The 21,132-nt window shown below is 52.1% G+C and overlaps 1 protein-coding gene across 2 annotated transcripts in view; it reads right to left on the bottom strand.

The window, feature by feature from the left end:
- NXN (nucleoredoxin) overlaps positions 1 to 21,132 on the bottom strand; it is a 162,987-nt gene continuing 141,855 nt past the window's right edge. The window contains exons 5-8 of one of the 2 annotated variants that reach the window (XM_086359843.1): positions 20,373 to 20,479; positions 6,656 to 6,835; positions 4,780 to 4,904; positions 1 to 1,620 (exon numbers count right to left, since the gene is read on the bottom strand). In XM_086359843.1, the coding sequence (XP_086215969.1) occupies positions 1,438 to 1,620; positions 4,780 to 4,904; positions 6,656 to 6,835; positions 20,373 to 20,479 (595 nt within the window). In that variant the 3' untranslated portion in view covers positions 1 to 1,437. The remainder of the gene's footprint in view (positions 1,621 to 4,779; positions 4,905 to 6,655; positions 6,836 to 20,372; positions 20,480 to 21,132) is intronic. The other variant, XM_086359844.1, reaches the window with a different exon arrangement.

Consider the following 21,132-nt stretch of genomic DNA (forward strand, 5'->3'; position numbering starts at 1 on the left):
TGGTTGATAACGTCCAGAGATGCCTGTTTTATTTCTTACTAGGTGATTGCATTTCAGGCTGGCAACAGTAATAGTCTAATGACCAACTCAACTTGTCCATCTGAACTACAAACAAACAATCCCACTCAGCAAGAAGCAATGCTGTCAACAGCTAATTGGAAGGGGCTGGGTTTTCCAAATAAACGGTCTTGGTTGGCTGTGAGTGGAGCCAGAGGTGAGGCCTGAGATGATCCGAAAGGCCCTGACACCTGATTGAGATAGGCTGAAACCCGGGGAAGCCTTCTACCCCAAATCCTAAGAGCACAGCTGCTAGTTTCCTTTCTGTGGTTAGTTCAGCCCAAAGAAGGAGCTGAGCTGGGCCCAGCAGAGCCAACACAGGGCCCATTTTTAGCTGAACTGTCCTCAGCCTGCACTCCCTAGGGCACAGCCCTTTCTGCAGGTTCTTAGGGAAAAGCTAGGCTTCTGGCAACTCCTTGTCTCTTTTTAAAAGTTCTGCTTTGAGAAGAAAAGGGAACGCAGGGGTAACCAAGGGTGGGCAGAGGCTCCAGGGGCCTCAGGCCCAGAGCCACAGGGTGCTGGGGGCACAGTGCTCTTCTGGCAATGCAGGTCCGTCACTGCCTCTTCTTGGGAAGATGGCCAGAGGGGAGAACTTACTAACAACATTCTAAAATGGGAGGGGCTGTCCATTTGAGACGGCAGAAACTGGGGGAAGGTCAAGATCAAGGGGGAAAGAGCTCGAAGGAAGGAAGAAGCAGCTCTTTCTTATCACATGGGGGGTGCTCCATCAAAGTAAGCAATTACTCCGTGAACCATTACCGTAGCTACTCTTTCTCATCAGAAAAGAACACAAGTTACCTTTGACAGCTGGAGCTCCTCCCTTGCCCAAGATACCGACTGACAAGCTGGTGTTTTTCTCCTCAGATCAAGACAGACCAAGTCACTGAGGAAAGGCTGTCTTGGCAGGCAGAAGTTCTGCACCAAGACCTCCAGGGCCGTGCCCCTACCGGGCTCCACCTGAGCGCCCGCGTGGCTCTGAGCCGCTGGGGCTCTGCGCATGTGCTCTAGCACCCGCGGCAGAGCCGGCGCACCCAAGGTCTGTGCCCACTCGGCGTTAGAACACCCGGGGGCGCGCGAAATACCTCACCCAGAGCCAGCGACCAAGAGCGTGCCGCAGCCCTCATTCTGGCCGGTTATGCCAGCCCCACGAATCCCCGAATAGAGTCTCCAAACACGGTGGTTTCTTCTGCTGCTGGAGAGTATGTGCACCCTAGGGTGCTAGCTGAGGAGTTAATGCAGAAAACAAGGCACCACAGAGAGGTTGGACACTTGGGTTGTGTGATTCGGAACACTCTGGAAAAGTCCAAGGGTGACGGGAAGAGGGGGGAGGGGGAGGAGAAGAATGAGTTTTAAATAAGGTCCCGGGAAGCTGGGGCCCCACTAGATGGGCTCTGGTTTGAGCTTTTCTGCTAGGAAGTCATTCACAAAGGCCTCCACAATGGCGGGGGTGATCTCCTCCACGTCCATCACGTACTTGGCCCGGGCTGACATGTCCAGAATGGTGAGTAAAGGGGCAGCCTCGGGCAGGTTGGTGTAATCTCGCAGGGAGTCAGTCATGTCATCCTGGAAGTCACCAGAGGGGAAGAAAACCAATGAGTTGTCAAGAAAGAGGGTAGAGAATCCCATGGGCCCGGACTCCCCAGACACCATGGAGTGGAACCCCACCCCACCATCCTGGAGAGCCCTGACCTCCAGGCAAGATGGGCTTTCAGAATGGGGAGCATGGAGAGGGGGAGCAGGGGACCCTGCCCTACCAGGGCGAGGGGGAGCTAGTTCATCAAATTCACTCTCTGCATCAGCTCAAACCCCAGGCAAGTCATCTTGCTTTATTAGCATGAAAGCAACTTTAACTTGTAAAAATGGGATGTCTTTTGATTACTTACTTTTGCAACCCACTCTCAATTACCTGCAGCCCCACTGTGGGCAGAGGGCTATCTGGACTTCAGCTTCGGAATGTTTTTAACAAAACAGCTCAGTCCCCCTACCCCCGACCCCCATCCCCACAGCTGTAGGGGGTGGGCAGGAGTTGCACAACCAGTTCAGAAGCCCAGGCCTCTGAAGTACTACTGAGGTTTTACACCATTACTATAGTAATCGTAGGTTCCCAGTGACTGTCCTGATAAATTTCTCTAGTATGAGGTATACCTTTAGTAAATATAAAGGCAAACAGAAATCCAAAGACAGAAAGATTTGTAAGGGGGCAGCCATCTGAGATTGGGCTTCCCCAGGTGGCTTCATGTTAAAGAATCCGCCTGCCAATGCTGGAGACCTGGGTTCAATCCCTGAGTCAGGAAGGTCCCCTGGAGAAGGGAATGGCAAACGACTCCAGTATTCTTGCCTGGAAAATCCCATGGACAGAGGAGCCTAGCAGGCTACAGTCCCTGAGGATGCAAAGAGTTGAATAGGGTTGAGCATGCATACACACAGCCATCTGAGGTTACTTTTCATGCTGCTGTTAACAGGAAATGGACGCTCTATACCCATCCCCAGGTTGTTTCACTATAAAATGTGCAAAATTCTCCACTGAATGAGAAGACCTGCAGAAAAAGAGCTCAGAGTATTCTGGGCCTTAAAGGCTGGCAAGCAGTTTCTGAGACAAAAAACGTTTCTTTCTAAAAGGGCAATTTCTTAGGAAAGATAAGTGATCGTCTTTTTTTCTCCACCCAACAAACAGCACGCACTTCCCAGCAATGCCGGGTGATTCAGCATCTCTGGCAGTGTTCACCCAATTCAGGCCCTCCATTTGGGTTAATAAACAATCTTCACGATAAACAGAGGGGAGAGACCTGGACAAATCCCATGCATCCAACTCCCATTAGAAAGCCAAGCTCAGTGCCTGCTGCCTCCCTTCCTTCTGAGCAAACATGGGGAGATGAATTTTAATGTCTTTTGAGGCTCGGGAAAGGACAACTTCTGTCTGTGGGTGAGGATGGGATCAAGACAAAGGCCCCAGCCACAGGCTGACTGTGAAGGGCTGGAGTCCTGGGCTCAGAGGCACCCAGGTGGTGCCTGACGGTTCCAGCGCCCTGTGCCCGCTTCCTTTCCCACTGTCTTGCTTCTGAGGTTAGAGAACTGGCCAAGAGAGTTGCCAAGGCCAGGAGCCCGGGTTCAGAGCAGAGAAGGTTAGGTGGGGGGGGTGTGGAGTTGGAGTGGTGGATGCCCCTATACCCCTGGGCCTCTGCCTAACATCCTGGTCCAGGCTGGCCCAGCCCTGTACGGGACCCGGTGGACAGAGGGAGTGAGAGCTTGTTTCCAGAGTCACTCCTGATCTCACATTCACTCCTCTCTCTGCCACCTACTTAATGTGAGGCTTTGGCAAGAAACCTCTCAGAGGCCAGGTCTCATAAATCCTATAAAAGGGATTCAATAATGGCTCACATGGGGCTCTGGGAGAGTGAGCCAGCCTGGGCACACAGCCCTGCCAGGCCAGCCTCGCAGCAGCCTTACCCTCTCCTAGCCTCACTTTCCTCATCTGTGAACCCCTAAGGATGGGTAGGCGACGAGCACGTGGGTGGTGCAGGTGCGGCACCTGGCCTGGCCGGGCCTATAGGAAACCTGCCAGCGCTCCTTTTTGGCCTTGTTTCTAGGGCGGCCACTGGAGCCTTGCAGCCCCGCCTCCACCCCGGCTCAGCCCTTTCCCTCTCCTGAGCCCATCTTTTCTCTCCAAGCCGCTGTTCTGGTCGAAGGGGTTAGAGTTTAATACATTCAGTGCGGCTTCCATTTGTGCTTTGTGTGGAGTGGGCTGTGTAGCCCAAGGCAGGGCCCTGTGAACCGGCTTTGTCCCTTCCACCCCACGGCTAGGCAGGGTGACTCCAGCTGTCTTCCAGGGGCCCACCGGGCAGGGGCGGCTATTGAGGTGATGAATGGGTGGTTCAGGGTGTCTGGCCGCCCCTGGGATCCAAACACAGCGTGAAATGAGCACAGGGCTCGGACCGACTAGAGGTACAGATGGGAGCAAGGAGGACGGGTGGAGCGGGGTCGGGGAGGGGCGCACTGGCTTCAAAATGTGTGTCTGTCAATAACCGACTGAGGCCAGTGCCTGGGTGGGGAGAGGCAGCTGCGCATGCGTGGAGGGTGGCTCCGGGGTGGGGAACCGAGGGGGCGTGGCTGCGCAACCTACGTGATCTCAGAGATTACGCGTCTGCGGGACCCAGGCTCCCCTACCTTGGGAGCCACTCCCCTACCAGCTGGAGGCCTTCTAGGGACAGGCCTGGGGTGGAAGAGGCAGGAATGCTAGGAACGTCAGCATTCTCCCTGGGCTGGCGGGGTAACTGCAGGTCGGAGTGATAGTCCGATCCCCATCAGCGTTCGGTGATGGGAAAAGGTCCCTTGGGCGGAGGGGTGTCCGAAGACTAACCAAACAGTCTCTTTGTAAAGCATCAAGAGCCTGGCTGGGACCCAGCCCGGAAGGAGTAAGCGCTGTCCACTATCTTTGTGGCTCCCTAGCAGCCGGGGTGGGTGCAAGAGGGAGCTTCTGTTCTAGGAGGGCCCCCTGCTGCCCGGGGACTGCTGGGTAAGAGATGGGAAGAAGGAGGCAGCAAGGGCCGGAACTGGTTTTCCTTGACTGATGACACCTTTTCGTGCTCCATTTGTCTGTGGGCTCTTGTAGAAGCACCATTACCCCAGAAGCCCAGGCCCCTTCAGACATCCCCAAGGGCTACATCGCTCGTGTTCTAAAGGTCTGCCAGTGGAGCCAGCCCGGGGGGCCCCGGCAGCACTCACCTCCCCCGCCACAAAGAACAGGAGCGGCGCCTCCTCCTCTTTGGCTTTGTACTTGGCAATGATCTTCTCAGCTATTGGCTGGATCAGCTGCTTGGCCGCCTCCGACTCGCCGTCATCCTCAGAATCTGTGATAAGGGAGAGAAAGACACAAAGCAGCACTGGCTTGTCAATCAGATGGAGTGGTGTCCAGGTCCAGGCCCCACATGCCCATCTGGGCGGCCCTGAATGGAAGCAAAGCCTGCCCTGGGACACTGACCTCACCTCCTGGATGCAAGAGGGTGTGTCCCCAGGCACAGGCCAGCTTCCTCACTGTTCTCGCAGGCAGGCTGTTCTGCATCATGCCCCCAGGAAGAACTCACTTCACCATCTAGCACTAATGCTCAGGCAAATGAAATCCTGTTCACTGAACTCCTCACAAACCCACCTTGGAAGCTGAGCCTCTCCTAAGCCAGAACCTGAGGCCCTGGTGCTCTTCTCTCCATCATAGAATAAGATGCTCTGTCCTTGGATCCCTGACTTCCTAATGGTGGTGGGTCAGGACTGCGGTCTGATCATCAGCTTTGATGGCAGCTGGGAAGCACCAGGGCACTGGCATGCCAACTTCATAGCTGGCAGTGGGACTTGCCTGGGAGGGGACAGGCTGACTGTAGGGAACCCCCAGCCAGGCTCCCAGAACCCCCTTTGGGCATCTCTTGCTTCCAGTGAAGTAGCAGCATGGGAGCACCTCACCCCTGCTGAACCCCGGAACCAAGACCCAGTGCAAAGCAGGGGAGGGGGGACAGGTGCCTGCAAAGGACCTTCACCCAGAAGTCCTCCCAGGAGGCCCAGTGTGCAGGCTCAGCCACATACACTCTAGATTCACCTCTGATTAGCTTGGTGATGGTGGAAACTTGCTCTGCCTCCCTGGAACCCTGTTTCCACATCTACAGATGGCCAGTGATGTTCCCAATTGTCCCTCCTTCATAAAAGCTTCCCAGGCTCCAGACTGGGGGCGTGTGAGCCTGCAGCAGGCAGTAAAGCCCCAAGGGGAATGGGTCCCTAAGGCCATCCCTTCCCAGGGCCACTGTCCTCCAAGTACAAGGCCAGCCTGCAAGCCAGGATTCCCTCCAGTCCACATATGGGCTCCCCACCTGGGGGACCCCAAACCAGACTTCCAGAGAATGGGGGTTGGATGCTACACACATTCTCCAGCCCCTTCACTACAGGTGGCAGCAGCTCGGCCATGATCCTGGTACCCAGACTTAAGTGGAACCGAGCAATGAGACCTAAGGCAGAGGGTGAGATGGCCCTTGGCCAGCAGTTACTCCGTTTGCAGAAGGAACCAGGGGTCACCCTACGGGCCTGCTGGGAGCCTGCCGCAGGTATTCCTGTGTCTTCCTGCAGGGCAGACTGGTCACACACTGAGCACGAGAGGGAGAGGCAGGGAGACAGAGGGGTTCTCAGCCCCAGAGATGCCACCCTGGGGCAGCTCCTCAGAGCACAGGAAAGAAGCAGCAGCAGCTGGGGGTGAACCCTGGCCTGAGGGGGCCCAGCCCCACCCCACCCCCTCATCCCCCCGCAGCTTCTGTGCAGCAGCCCCGCCTCCAACAATGGGTCTGTTCATCAGCGGGCCGAGGGCTTCCTCCCGGCCTGACCTCTTCTTCCCAGCTGGTGGCCGGGAGCAGCTAGAAGGAAAGCAGAGCAGCAGCTCCCTGCACAGCCGCCACAGGGGAGAAGCATGAATAAATCACCGGGGTCAGAAGCACGGCAGCCAGAGACAAAGGCCCAGGCTCTGCACTGCTGGTGACTGAAAGAAGCTGCAGGGACAGACCCCCCTGGCCCCCTAGTGAGCTCTGCCCATCTTGTTCCACCTGGGGCCCTCAGCTGAGCTTCCTACCTACAAACAGGACGAGGCAGGGGCCCTCGTTGAGCTGCACGGCGTTGGAGTCGGAGAGCTCCAGCACGGGCTTGGGGTGCCACGGGAAGCCCCTGCAGTCCTCGTCATTCAGCACCTCCACCCGTCCCTGCCGCGTGATCACCTCCCCCTGCGGGTCCAGCACGATGAGCGTGGGGATGCCTGCAAGAGAGCGAGCGAGCGAGCTTGGCTATGGCCCCACAGTCCATGGGACAGCACCCCCGGACACGGTTTAGTCCTCGAGTGGAATCCGGGCTCCACCTCGGAAGAGCCGTGGAACCCCTCTGGGTCTGCAGGGGACTTCTCCACAGAAGCCCGAGCAAGTCACGTCCTCCCTCTGGACCTCAGACCCTCCGCTGCCATGTGGTGAACACGCTGCAGTTCCCACCTTACCCCACTATGGGAGGATCAACGAGGCTGTGTATTTAAGAACTTCAGCCCTGGGTCTCAGTACATAGAAGAAAAATGAGAAAGCCTAGAGAGGTTGGATGACATCATCAACTCAATGGACATGAGCTTGAACAAACTCCGGGAGATAGTGAAGGACAGGGAAGCCTGGTGTGCTGCAGCCCATGGGGTCGCAAAGAGTCGGACACAACTGAGCAACAACATGAGGTCCCCAAGAAACAGGAGCTGCTCCCCCGCCTGCAGGAAGTCTCAACCTCAGCAGGTGGTATAAACGCATACTCCCTTGCAGTGCACACACAAGGGTGTATAGACCAGCACAGATCATAGCAGGAGGGCCCCCCCCGGGGGAGCACAGGGGGCCTGTGGTAGGAGGAGCCTGGGGCAGCAGATGGGAGAGGACAGCTAGCCACCATCTCCAGCCCCGCTGCCTGGGGCGGTTCCAGTGCCCGCTCTGGGGGAACAGTCCCTGGAGGGAACGTACTGGCAGTGCTGCTGCCCTCACATGAGAGTCCTGGGCTGGGGTCAGAGATGCAACACCCAGCTCCCCACAAACCACAGTCTCCCTCCAACCATAAAGCCTCAAATGGAAGAATCAGAGGTGACCCCTTCTGGGTTACAGGGGCATGTGGGTTTTCCAGCTCCCTGCTCCTTGCACCCCACTCTCTGCTGCTTCTCCTCCAGCCAGGGACCTCAGCCCATGGAGGCAGCCTCGGCCTTGACCTCTGAGGACAGTTGTCTCCGCACTGGTCCCTCCCCTCCTTGCAGTAACCAGCCACCTCCCCACTGGAGCTGACTGGAGCTAGATGGGCCAGGGAAAGCCAGAGCAATTTAATATTTATAGATTCTACAGCTTTGAGTCAGTAGTTTGCTTCACTGACATTTTTCTTCTCTGTGGGGGGTGGGAGGGGGGAGGGATGCTGAGGTACCAGAAACACAGCCATGGTGTTTTGTAACCTGTGCGGTGGCCGGGGCAGCAGGCATGCAGGGGTGGACCTGCCTTCAAAAGGAAAAACGAGTGCATTATGTTCACACCTATGAGAAGGAGAGGCTTGGCATGTTGGGGAGCAGATCCAGAGAGAAGCACCCTCTAGGGACTGCCTTTCCCACCACACACATCACATACAAATGCACATGGCCAGAGCAGGCGCTTTTGGGGGCTTTTAGGATGCTCCCAGAGCACAAGAGACACGGGGCATCTTCAGCCTCATCTCATATCTGCTCGGCATCTCCCAGAGACCTGCGGTTCACATCAGGGGTCTCCCTATCCCAGATGGGGCTGGGCTTGAGTCAGCAGCCTGTAGGGGCCTGGGGCTGGGGCCCATGACACGAAGGGCCAGCTGGCTGCAGATGAACGCCTCCCAGTGCCATGCCCCATCTCAAAAATGCTTTGGCAAAGTTGTTTAATCAGTTTCTGAAATTGGGCAATTTCTAGTGTTGGGGTAAACCAGGTTCCTGCCCACTGCTATGATTAGACACAGCAGCAGGCTTGTTTGTAGCCCAGACATGGGATGCTGGGTTGGTCTGTGGCGGGTGGGCAGGCATGCACAGAGGATGGAGAAGGGAGGGAAAGTAAAATCCAAAGGCAGAGAGGCTTGCTTTCTGGTTTGGGGCTTTGGTTTCTCCAGGTGACTAATGGGCTTCTTTGTTGCCATGGCTAAGGCCTGTCTCCAGTCCTTGCTGGTGGGGGGGAGGCACCAGGACAGCAAGGCAGGGACTCGAGCCCCCAGGTGACTACTGGGGGTTCCTCAGCCGATTCCATGGAGGGACAGTTCCCCTGGACCCTCCCCACCCCTCCCCAACAGCTATGCAAAAGTAAAGGCCCCTTGTATTTGGTGCTTTAAGCCCAAGATGACAAGGTTAGGTTGACTGTGGAGCACAAACAGAAAGCGACTCGGTATAGTGACCACAGATTTCAATCCAGAGAAGCCCATTTCGAGCACATGGACTGGGAAAAAGAATTGACAAGCACCAGTTGCTTTCCCATCACTGACCGGATCTTGGGTTAGTTTGGCCCCAGAGCCCTAAGCGTGTACACCTCTCTGGGGATGAACCAGCCAGAAGGAAGCTCAATCTCGTGGCATCTGCTCAGTGCTCCACCCAGTGTGGGGACCTCACCCTGGGATGTAAGATTATCCTCCTTCTGCCAATGGTCAAGTTGCCTACCCAAGGTCATCTGCCCAGTAAGTGGCCAAGTTGGGACAGAAAGCCTGATCTGCTTGTTGGCAAACTGCTGCTCTTTCTACCAGGCCAGTCTGCTGGCGGGGACTCTCACAGCACCATGGGTTGGAGGGCAGTCATCCCCAAGGAGGAGCTGGGCAGGGCAGGGCACGTTCCTGCATCCATACCTTCTGCACCACCCACTTTCCTTTTCTCTGAGGCTGTGGGGGAAGGAGGCTGAGATATGATCACCTCTCCCCTTTCTCTCCCATTCACCCGCTTCCCCATTCAGACCCTCATGCCTTCCCTGTTCCCCCGTCCCTTGAAGCAGGTTCCCCGAAGCAGAGACTTCCAAGGAGAAAATAGGGCAGAGCCTCTAATGGGAAACTTAAAGGAAATGGAAAATTTCTAATTGATGCCTTTGTACAAAATAACTTCCACACCAGCAAGAGGCTTCTCTGAAGGGAATGAAAAGGGAACAGTTCATCTCTGCTTCTCTTGAACTTGTTTCCCAGCTAGGACAGTGCGGGGGGTGGGGGTGGGGGCGGGGGCGGGGGCGGGGAGACTACAGTGCGGGTTCCAAGGAAGATGCAGGCAAGTCATTTACTTGCTCAGAGCCTCATTTACACACCGTCAAATGGGGGGAGTGGGAGTTTCTGATCTTACTTGGGTGTAGGAAGGAGTAAAAAGATGCCAAGCAGAAAATGCTTTTGAGCAGGATATCTGGCACAAAGCACTCTATATATATCAGCTCTCATTATAACTAAGTCCATTATTATTAGTAGTAGTAGTAGTCATCCCTAGGTTGATCCTCTGGCTCTCGAGAAGGGATAGAAGACCAGTGCCGAGGACTTCCCTGGTGGTCCAGTGGTTATGATTCCACACTTTCGCTGTCAGGGCCCAGTTCAGTCCCTGGTTGAGGAACTAAGATTCTGCAAGCCGTGCGGTGCGGCCAAAAAATAAAAATAAGTTAAAAAAGTAAAAGGAGAAGACTTGCTTTAGTGATATACACGGGAACCTCCACGGTGGCTGGAGGGAGTTTGCTCAAGAAACAGAAGACAGAGTGAGATCAACACCACAGGGCGGGCTCCAGGGCCGGCGTGATGCTGCCACGTCTACAGACGGTGCTCTCTTACGTGCACCACCCCAAGTTCAACCTCTGGGCGTAGAACACATACTCTACACTCCTAGAGAGGGCCTCGGCCCCAGGCGCCTCCCTGGGGAGCTCGGGTAGACCATGCCAGAGCCTCTGAATCCCCTTCACCATCTCCCTGAAAACCTAGAGAAGAAAGAAAAGGCCTAAGGAGCTGGCTCCATGCTGTTTCCTCTTGGAGAAGCCGATTTGTGACTATGTAAAACAATCTCAAAGTCGCACCTACTGAGACTGTTCCAGGTTGCGTTTGGCTGCTTTTCTATCGCCAAAGAAAGGGAGTTTCGAAGGAGGTGGTGGGTCTGGGGGCAGCACCGTCGGCGGGTGGGAGAGGAGCCGGGCAGGGCTGTTTCTCTGCTGCTAGATGACCGTGTGAGCACAAAGATTGCTGGGACTGGGGAAGAGAAAGGCAAGGAAAGGCAGGCCCCAGGACAGGATAGAGCAGGTTAGGGCACGTGGCAGGACAAAAGGTACATGATCATGGAAATACACGGTCATCATGAAGACTGTAGCAGGATGGAAAATGTTTGTAATATGTGGTTAAATCGAAAATACAGAATACACAGTGCTATGTGTACAATTACAACTGTGCAGAAATATGCTTGTAGACAGAGACCAAAAGGGACCCAGAAAAGTGAAAACAGTTGTGTGAGGAAGGCAGGAATGCGGGTGAGATAGATATACATTTTTCTTAAACTGTCTTATGATAAATTCATTCAAGTTAAATAAAAATCAAATAAGAACTGAGGGGCAGTAGGGGTGGGATGACAAATACAGACCATGCTTTGGCCACATCCACCACCCATTCCATTCATCACATCCCTCTTCTCTCTCCTGCTCCCCGAAATCTTCCCCTGCTGGGAGAGCTAATAAGGAAAGGAAGAAGGCAGCTAGTTTGGGAGGTGAAGCTCAGAAAAACCCAAGGGAGGTCAAAGGGATTAGGCTCACTTGAACTTGGCCAGAAGGCCCATGTGGCCATGCCAGGAGGCACAAAGACCTTTTTTTTGGCGCCACCACAAGGCAGGCAAGATCTTAGTTCCCCAACTAGGGATCAAACCCATGCCCTCTACAGGGAAAGTGCAGAGTCTTAACCACTGGACTGCCAGGGAAGTCCCGAAGAAGACATTTAAAATGGCAGCATTCTTATAGAAAAACCAGAAACAACCAAATATCCACCAACAGTGGAACTGATAAACAGATAAACAGGCTGTAGTACAACAAAGCACTTCATGGCACTGAAATGAACCAGATGTAAATATCAACAGGGATAAATCTCAAAGACATAATGTTTAGTGAGAAAAGCAAGCTGCAGAACGCTATTACAGCATGTCAGCACTTAAGTACACTTCTACAAACACAGCCAGCACGACCTTACATTACTCATGGATTCACAGCCACAGAGCAAGCATTTGAAGAAGACTCACACTGAATGGGTGGTAGGGTCACTGCTGGGCACCCCCAGCACCCCGGGGAGAAGGAAGGGGCTCCGAGGAGGAGTGGAGGGAACCCAGCTTGGTGTCTGTTTAAAGCTCCCATTCATTTCTATACTAAATATTGGAAGCAAAGGTGTCAATTCTAGGTGGTGGCCCCAGGGGTGTTTGTTATATTATTCTTTGTCCTTCCCTGGTTTTTCTTTTTTTATGTTCTCAAAATGAAACAAGATGAGCAGAGGAGAGCACTGAGGCTGCTCTGGAGGCCCCGAGGCAGCCCCCAGCTACCCTCCCCAGGCCCAGGGGGCAGCTCCAGACAGCCTGCACCAGCCCTTTAAATCCTGAGACTTGCCTACAAATACAGCAGTGTCAGCCCCTTATCCTCGGTTCATTGAAAACCACAATGAGGACTTCCCTGGTGGCTCAGTAGTAAAGAATCTGCCTGCCGATGCAGGAGACATGGGTTCAATCCCTGACCAAGAAAGATCCCACATGCCACAGATCAACTAAGCCTGTGCACCACAACTATTGAGCCTGTGCTCTAGAGCCCACACGCTGCAACTCCTGAGACTTCGTGCTGCAACTACTGGAGCCCGAGCACCCTAGAGCCCATGCTCCGCAACAAGAGACTCCACTGCAAGGAGAAGCCTGCTCGCTGCAACGAAGAGGAGCCCCCGCTCGCCGCAACTAGAGAAAAGCCTGCGAGGCAACGGAGACCCAGGACGGCCAAAAATTAAATAAATAATAAAAAAGAAAACCACTACGGCTGAGTGTTTCATTTCTATAGAAAATAGACACTGCCTCACATCCATTCTTCAAAAAGGGGCTCAGAAGGGGGAGAGAGAGGAGAAGGGCAGGGAGTGGATGAGGAAGGTGGGGAAAAGGGAAAAGGAGAGGAAAGCTAGAGGATGAGGGTAAGGAACAAGAGGGCAGGAGAGAAACAGAAGAAAAACAGGTGCTGGGAGAGCGAGGGCCTCACGGCAGTGCCTCCAGGGCTTGCTTGGGCCCTATCCACTGGCCCCAAAGCGGGAAGGGGAGGGGAGACAACAAAGCCAGCGAAGGCCCCTAACCCAGGAGAGAATGCGCTCCGAGCATCCCTGCAGAGAACATGGTGTTCTCAACAGCCAGCGTTAGACAATGGCTAATGGGATTTGCCTTTCGCCAAGTGTGTCCAAACCCTTTCCTTAGAAACACATTTGTCAACAGCTTATAGGGCTACAAATTCCCCGGTCTGCACAAAATGCTGGGAGGAGGGAGGCCAACCCCACTGCTCCCCAAGCAAAGGAAGCAGGTGGAGGCCACATGCCAGGCCTTGGTGAACTCAGGCAGCCAGAGCTGAGGCTAGATCACTCGAGGGAACAGCACCCAGCCCAGGAGCAGACACCTCCTCAAGTCCCAGACCCTCCCTGCACCACCTGGATGGACACCTGAATGAAGTGGCAGCATCTTGTGCAAGGCCTCCTTGGGACGCTGGGGGACACTCAGAATCCAGGGGTGCTCCGAGCCCAGCTCCCGAGGCGCCCAGAGGATTCTGGGTTCTCCTGCACAGTCTGAGCCTGTCCGGGTGACACAGGGGAGCTCTGCCCTTGTGGGCCTCAATGTACAAAGTGACAATCCGATCAAGTCATCTGCACACTGCCGGGCACGAAGACAGGCCAGGTGGAGGCGGTTCGGCTTGGGTGCAGGCAGTGGAAGATACCCGACTCCACGCTGTGAAAGAACCCTCATCAAGACATCCAGGAGGACACAGCAAGTGGGGTGAGAGCTGAGGACAGAGTCAAGCAGGGAGCGCGAGCTCTCCCAGATACAGCCCCGTAGATCTGCCGAGCCAGACAGGCGGCGAGACTCTCCAAGGACTCTGTGCGTGCATGGTGTATGGTATGGATTGTGTACATTGTGATACTGCAACATAATAAGGCGTGTATATCTGGCCTTCACCCCCAGTTCCTGGAACAGAGCTAAGACTCTTACGATTTCCTGAATGAAAGGGGTGATAGGAACATCTTTTGTTATACTATTTGGTCTTAGTCCCAGATCCTGACACAAGAGTTTCCAAGACCCTTCCAATCGAAGGAGTAAAAGCCTCTTTTGGGATGCTAAGATGATGGGTGTGGGTCACCAGAGAGACGTGGTTAGAAGGTTGGAATTTTAAGATCCACCCCCGGACCTCAACATCTGGGGAAGGGAGAAGAGCTGGAGGTTGAGTGAATCACTGATGGCCAGTGATTTAAGCACTCATGCCTACATAGTGAGACCTCCATAAAGGCCCCTCAGTGATGGGGTGCAGAGAGCTTCCAGGTCGGTGAACAGTGGAGGTGCCGGGAGGGTGAGGCACCTGGAGAGGACATGGGAGCTGTAATGGAGCAAGAAAGAAGAAAGGAGATGGGCAGATGCACAGACACTCCAAGTTACAGACTTGATGATGTAACAGATGGTTCCATGGCGGAGAGGAGGGAGACAGGGAGTTCAGGAGGATTCCGCACCCCCACTAAAGCAGGGCTGCTAAGGAGAGAGACACACATCCAGGGTCAGGGAGTAGTTTGGGCCATGGGAGATGCCAACAGGGAGGAAAGTGATGGCCCTGGGACCTCAGGTCCCCAGCCAATCACCCCTCCACATCCCTGTTACTCTGTTCGTGGGCCAGCCTGTGCAAGGGTGCAAAGGCATCTTCTCAGTAACCCCATCCCCAAGACCCCTAGAACAAGTCATGGATTTTCTCTTCTATATATCTATGTGAAGTAGAGAAGTATATCTATATTTTAATCTTGTATTTTGGTAGTCAAAGGCAGTGGAATGTTGACTGGTAAGATCACAGGAAGAAGCAGCACAAGACTGTACTAACAACATGCGCTTCTACTAAGCTACCGGACCCTTAATGTTCAGGGGACCCCAAAAATGCCATGAAGCGAAAGCGACCCTGTGAGGCTAGAGCTAGACACGGGGATGCAGAGGCTGCCTGCATCCTCTTAGGTCCGCTGACCCTGGAGCCCGAGGGAGCGGCCTCTCTCTCCCCACAGGCAGGCCTGTCACGAGCCACAGCCTAAGGCCTGGCCGCAGTGGCAGCACAAAGAATTCATTAGAAATCCCAGGGGATAACGTGCCCCAGGGGATAATGAGACTCTTGAGAGTCCCTGGAACTGCAAGGAGAGCAAACCAGTTGATCCTGAAGGAAATCAACCCTGAATATTCATTGGAAGGACTGACTGATGCTGAAGCTCCAATACTTTGGCCACCTGGTGCAAAGAGCCAATTCATTAGAAAAGACCCTGATGCTGGGAAAGATTGAAGGCAAAAGGAGAAGAGGGTGGCAGAGGACCAGATGGTTAGACAGCATAACTAACTCAATGGACATGAACTTGGGCAAACTCCAGAAGATAGTGGAGGACAGGGAAGCCTGGTGTGCTGCAGCCCATGGGGTTGCAGAGTTGGATACGACTGACCGACTGAACAACGCCAACAAACAATGTGCCTCTGGGATTTCTCTTCCAGTCTAGCTTAAATGTCTCTACTGCACTGATTTTCCTTTAATTAAAATTTTCCAAAAGCTCCAAAGTCCAAAGGGCCAAGTTCAAGGACCACAGCCTGGTGCTTACCGGCCTTATCACTCAGTCTCCCTATATAGTACACCATGGACATCTTGCTCTGGCCTTTGGCCTGGAATGTCCCAAGCCCTCTACCTAAATCCCAGACATTCTGTAAGGCCCTGCTTGAGAGTCACCTCCTCCAGGAAACTTCCTGGCTCCAGAGTCCCAAGCCAGAGTCTCCTGTGAACTTAGATTATTCCATTGTGCAGCCCTCCATTAAACGCTGCCTTGAGAAGGATCCTGTGAGGCTCTTTCACATTCCTCTCACTGTGCTTTAGTGCATTTCTGGCTAGATAGGGTCAGAGGTGGACAGATCAGGGTGAACCAGTAGTGTCAGACAGGCTGTTTACAGGAATGAATCCTAAGGCCCACCCAAAGAGGTCAATGATCAAGTTGGCACAAAACGCTCTGCCAGGGGGAGAACCCAAGAGCGAGGAAGGAGGAGGTGGGGAGCTGGGAAAGCAGGCAGGTCCAAGCTGAAGACAGACTGCTGCAGACGGCAGGGCAAGCGCTCTGCGGAGCCAGCAGACAAGGAGCAGCGGGACGGGCCAGTGCAGAGCTGGGTTCTTTTGTGTGGTTGCCTGGCCGCTGCTTGCCTGGGCACAGGGCCTCTCCAGATCAGCTTTCTGATCCTCAGATGAGGGCTCCTTGAAGTCTGGGAACCACATATGTGCTTATCCACACACTGCCAGGCCTTAAGAGGCTGAGCCAAATGAATGCATCTCTGAAAACGCTCCTTTCTCTTCTTGCTCATTTGTGGTCACCCGCGTGCTGGCTGTCTGGGCCACACCTAACAACCAGGGCTCTGACCGCTGTTCTATTTGTATGTTGACAGCTGGAGGAGTCGAAAGGAGAGTTCCCTTCTCTGCTCTCGGAAGGCAGACAGAAAACAATCAATTTTTTCATGTCCTGCCAACATCTGATGGAAGCGCACCCTCCAGCCTCAGTAGTGTGTCTAAAACTAGCGTGGACTCTCACAGGCCTCATGATCTCTCCTCAAGGAGACTGCTATTCTGTGTCTCCTCCACTACCAAGGGCCCAAGGGCCCCAAGAAGCATCTCATGGAGCAAAGGAAAGGAGAGACCCCCACCTCAAACTGGCTGTGCGTGATATAGGCCATCCTTTGGTAATTTATTACTTTCAGGTGATCTCAGGGCCTTAGTATCGACCCCTAAGAACAGGATCTGCACCTCACTGGCCTCTGCATCCAAGAAAGGGCAACTCCCTTCCTCAGAGAAGAAAAAGCTTATGCTGCACTGAGGACCTGTGCCTGGAAAGAAGATGAGAGCCCACCTGATGGACCAGAGTGGCCAAGCGAGGCCCAGCACGCACTTTGCTATATGGGATGAGTTTGATTTCCTGAGTCGTCATACAAAGTGTCACCTATCTGACCAACACATTCTAGTTCTTCAAAAGACATCACCCTACTGAAGTTATTTCCCAAAGGGGATCTCATCTTATCCACTCCAGGGCAGCACTGGGATAACCTTCTGGTTTTTTATTTCCCACCAAATTCAGTGTATAGTAGTGGTTAGTGGAAACTCAAGAAATGGAAACCTATCCATTTAAATCTACCCCACCTTTTTTCCAAAAAGGATTGGAGGCAGTTTAAAAAGTGAATGGTATAATTCAATAAAAAACAGATGAAAACTGAGACTTCCCTGATGGTCCAGTAGCTAGGTCGCCATGCTCCCAATGCAAGGGGGCTGGGTTTGATCCCTGGTCAGGGAACTAGTTCCTAGATGGTGCAACTAAGAGTCTGCATGCCACAACTAAGACCTGGTGCAACCAAATAAATTAAACAAAATATTTTTTAAACAAATGAAAACATCCCACTGAGAAGAGAACAAGGCAGGAAGAGAAAACAAAGCTAGGATCTAGGGCGTGCAGAGAAATTGTCAGCTTTGCAAAACTGCTAAACGTGGTTAGAAATTCAGTTCTGAGTTTTCTCGGGGCTAAAGCAAGCAAAGAATTGTGGTCTGTGAGGAAATCCAAAGTATACAAAAGATGAGAGAAAACACAAAAATGCACCTCCAACTGCAAAGAAGTCCAGTTTCTGCTAGGTGCTACAGGGTAACTTCCTGAACATAAATTCCTACAAGTGGGATTTTGAAATCAAAGGTTTTGTAGATTTTTTAAGGCCTCTGGTGTGCATCGCCAATCTCTCCTGGAAATTTTGTCCTGATTAGATTCCTCCTAGCAGCCTGCTCGGAGAAGGCAATGGCACCCCACTCCAGTACTCTTGCCTGGAAACTCCCATGGATGGAGGAGCCTGGTAGGCTGTAGTCCATGGGGTCGCTAAGAGTCGGACACGACTGAACGACTTCCCTTTCACTTTTCACTTTCATGCATTGGAGAAGGAAATGGCAACCCACTCCAGTGTTCTTGCCTGGAGAATCCCAGGGACAGGGTTGCACAGAGTTGGACACGACTGAAGCGATTTAGCAGCAGCAGCCTGCTCTCTTCCCTACACTGGGGATTATCCTTTTTTGGAGAGTAGAGTTCTTTGCAAATGTAACAGGTACAAATTCAGTGTTTTTATCTGTAAATCATGAATTAAAATTATCCTGAATATTTTTCTTATCCATTCTGACAATATGCATCAGCTGAATTGCCCACCTTATATCCTATACATATATATATATATATATATTTTTTTTAATTAAATTGTTTCTCTCTCTTTTTTTGGACTGATGCTGAAGCTGAAGCTCCAATACTCTGGCCACCTGATGTGAAGAGTTGACTCACTGGGAAAGACTCTGATGCTAGGAAAGATTGAGGGCAGCAGGAGAAGGGGGCAACAGAGGATGAGATGGTTGGATGGCATTGTTGACTCAATGGACACGAGTCTGAGCAAACTCCGAGAGAGTAAAGCGCAGAGAGGCCTGGCGTGCAGCAGTCCATGGAGTCGCAAAGTGTCAGACGTGACTGAACAAATCTGGAAAGGGCTCTTTTTTTCTATAAAGGAAATAGATTCTTTGCCATATTGTTAGTTGCCTTTCTGTTAGCAAGTTTTCGGACATCCAAAACTTTATCTTTTTTAGGTTGTAAAATAAAAGATTTTCCCCTTTCTCCCTAAGTCAGTCAGTTAAATATTAAATGCCTACTCTGTACCCAACACTGAGACTTCCCAATTTTACTGAAAAAAAAGGATAAAGTAACTTGCTCAAGGTCAGTCAGCAGTAGGGGAGTGCCTTCAGCAAATACTTGTTGAATGAATGAATAAGTGAATTGAGAGACATGCAGTTTTACTTATCCGCATCAAGTGGCAATTTAACCCTTGGTCTAGGGTCATCCCTTATCTCAAGAAATACTGCTTCTATGCTAAGGCACACATGTTTTAAGTCTCTGCAAGCAGAGTGCTGGAAGGAAATACACCTGCACCATCTCCTTTAAACTAACCAACTGGTACCCATCCTGCTGGAATGGTAAACCATGTCATGTCACTCCACTTCTGTTTGGAAGGAAAACTGCTTTCATCTTTTTAATTACTAGGAGACCTAAAGCTCCAAAATTCTCGAAGGATTCTCAAGGATTCACAGACCTCGACTTCACGCCCAAAGTGCAGAGCCTGGACTAGCAGCACTGGCATTACCTGGGGGCTTGCTAGAAAGGCAGGATCTCTGCCACACCCCAGAACCACTGAGTCCGAATCTGCATCTTCACAAAAGCCCCAGGGAGTAACTGCGTACATTTGAAATTGAGAGTCATTTATTTACTTTTTGCCACACTGAAGGGCATATGGGATCTTAGTTTCCCGACCAGGGAATGAACCTGAGCCCTCTGCAGTGGAAACATGGAGTCTTAACCAATGGACCACCAGAGAAGTCCCAAGAATCACCAGCTTTAGATGAAACATCAATTTCTTGAAACTAGCTCCTAACAAAGCAATATGCGTACTCTAAATGGTGAAGAAAAAAAGTTAAAGAACCTGATAAGTCCCCCCACAAGCTGTGGAGTTTGTGGGTAGATCTTGGTTTGTCTCTTTTTTTCCCACTTCCTATAAAACAAGGAATACTGAGAACTCAAATATTAGCTGTTAACTGTCTAGGGCTGACCAGGATCTGGTACCACTAATACAAACAGAATGAATTTAACTCTTAATAGGCCACCAAGAAAAAACCCGGCTAGGTGAAGGCTTGCTGTTTAGTTGCTCAGTTGTGTCTGACTCTGCAACCCCAGGGACTGTAGCACACCAGGCTTCTCTGTCCTTTACCATCTTCTGGAGTTTGTCAAGCTCATGTCCATTGAGTCAATGATACCATCCAACCATCATCCTGTCACCCCCTTCTCCTGCCCTCTATCTTTTCCAGCATCAGGGTCTTTTCCAGTGAGTTGGATGAAGGCTGGGAAAGAGGTATTCATATAACAAAGAATAAAAATGCAGATTGTCTCACTAGTAACCATTATTTCTGAAAACACCATGATCAGTACTTCAAGTCCAAGTTTTTGACACTCTCAGGAAATCTGTTCTGTCACCTACAAGGCAGTACTCCCTCCTCACCCTTTACTCTGAGGCTTCAGCAATGGTGAGAAGTACTGGATCTGCTTTATCCAATTCATGCTCCCAGCAACTCTTTGTGGTAATTTATCATCTGCATTTTGCACATGAGGAAACCGAGGCTCAAAGAACCTGAGTGATGGAACCAAAGGTCACTCTCAGGTCTGAAGACAGGTTTTGACCCGGTCACTTGGGCGTGTGAGCTCTGTAGCCCAAGTATGTCAGAACCCACTAGGCTGGGTGGTGAGAAGTAGCTGTCTCACCCAGACAGGCACTTTTTCTTTCCAAAAAACGGCTTTAATGAGGTATAATCTACATACCACAAAACCCACCGCATATTTTTAAGATGCTGAAAAATGTGAATATTCATGGAAATAAAGATGTTCTTTCCCCTCCAGAAGGAAAGCCAAAGAGGTGGTGAACCCAGATGAGCCAGATTCCAAGGAGCCCCGGAGTCGGGAACGCCTACCTTGGATTCCATATAGCCGGTTGAGGCGCGACCGCCGGGCCTCGTCGGTGTAGGGGACTGCAAGCCACGGCATCTCACTGAAGTACTGTTTGAATGAGTCCTCAGACCTACAGAGACACATGCACAGAGACAGAGCTCTATTACTCCTCAAGGCACCACCATCAGGTCCTCCTCGCCTCCCACCAAATTGCGTCCAGGGCCCTACAGACGCCCCAGTTTCTAATCACTGTGCTCCCCGGACGCCAGGCTGGGGAAGGACCGACCCAGTGCACAAGGCCCCACACAGCAGGTGGACGCCAGGCTGAAACGCCAGGCGTTTCAACAGACTGCTCCTCTGCAGCCTACCCAGTCAATTCATGCTCAGCTTTTCTTTTCAACATGGACAGGTCTTCCTTTAATTAGGAGCCTAGATGTTCAGACACCTCCTTCCCTGTAATGCTTGTAATCTGTGCATATAACTGTGATATGCACAGAACACTTTTAATCAAGCATACACCTATGATTCCATATCTAAGAAACTCTAAGAGTGATAAATCGAATTAAGTGATAGAAGCAGATCAGAGATCTGTGGGGCTGGAATTTGGGGGCAACTGAGAAAAGGCACAGGAGTTCTTTTTTTTTTTTAGAATTAAAAAAAAATTGGCTGCACCCCATTGCATATGGGACCTTAGTTCCCCGACCAGGGTTTGAACCCACACCCTTCACTGGAAGGATTCTTAACCACAGGGGAATCCCACGAGGGAGTCTTTTCATTGATGGG

The sequence above is a fragment of the Bos grunniens genome, chromosome 19, assembly GCF_055505025.1.
Source record: "Bos grunniens cultivar Pamir isolate PY7600 chromosome 19, Bosgru_T2T1.0, whole genome shotgun sequence".
In the NCBI taxonomy this organism is placed as follows: Eukaryota; Metazoa; Chordata; class Mammalia; order Artiodactyla; family Bovidae; genus Bos; species Bos grunniens.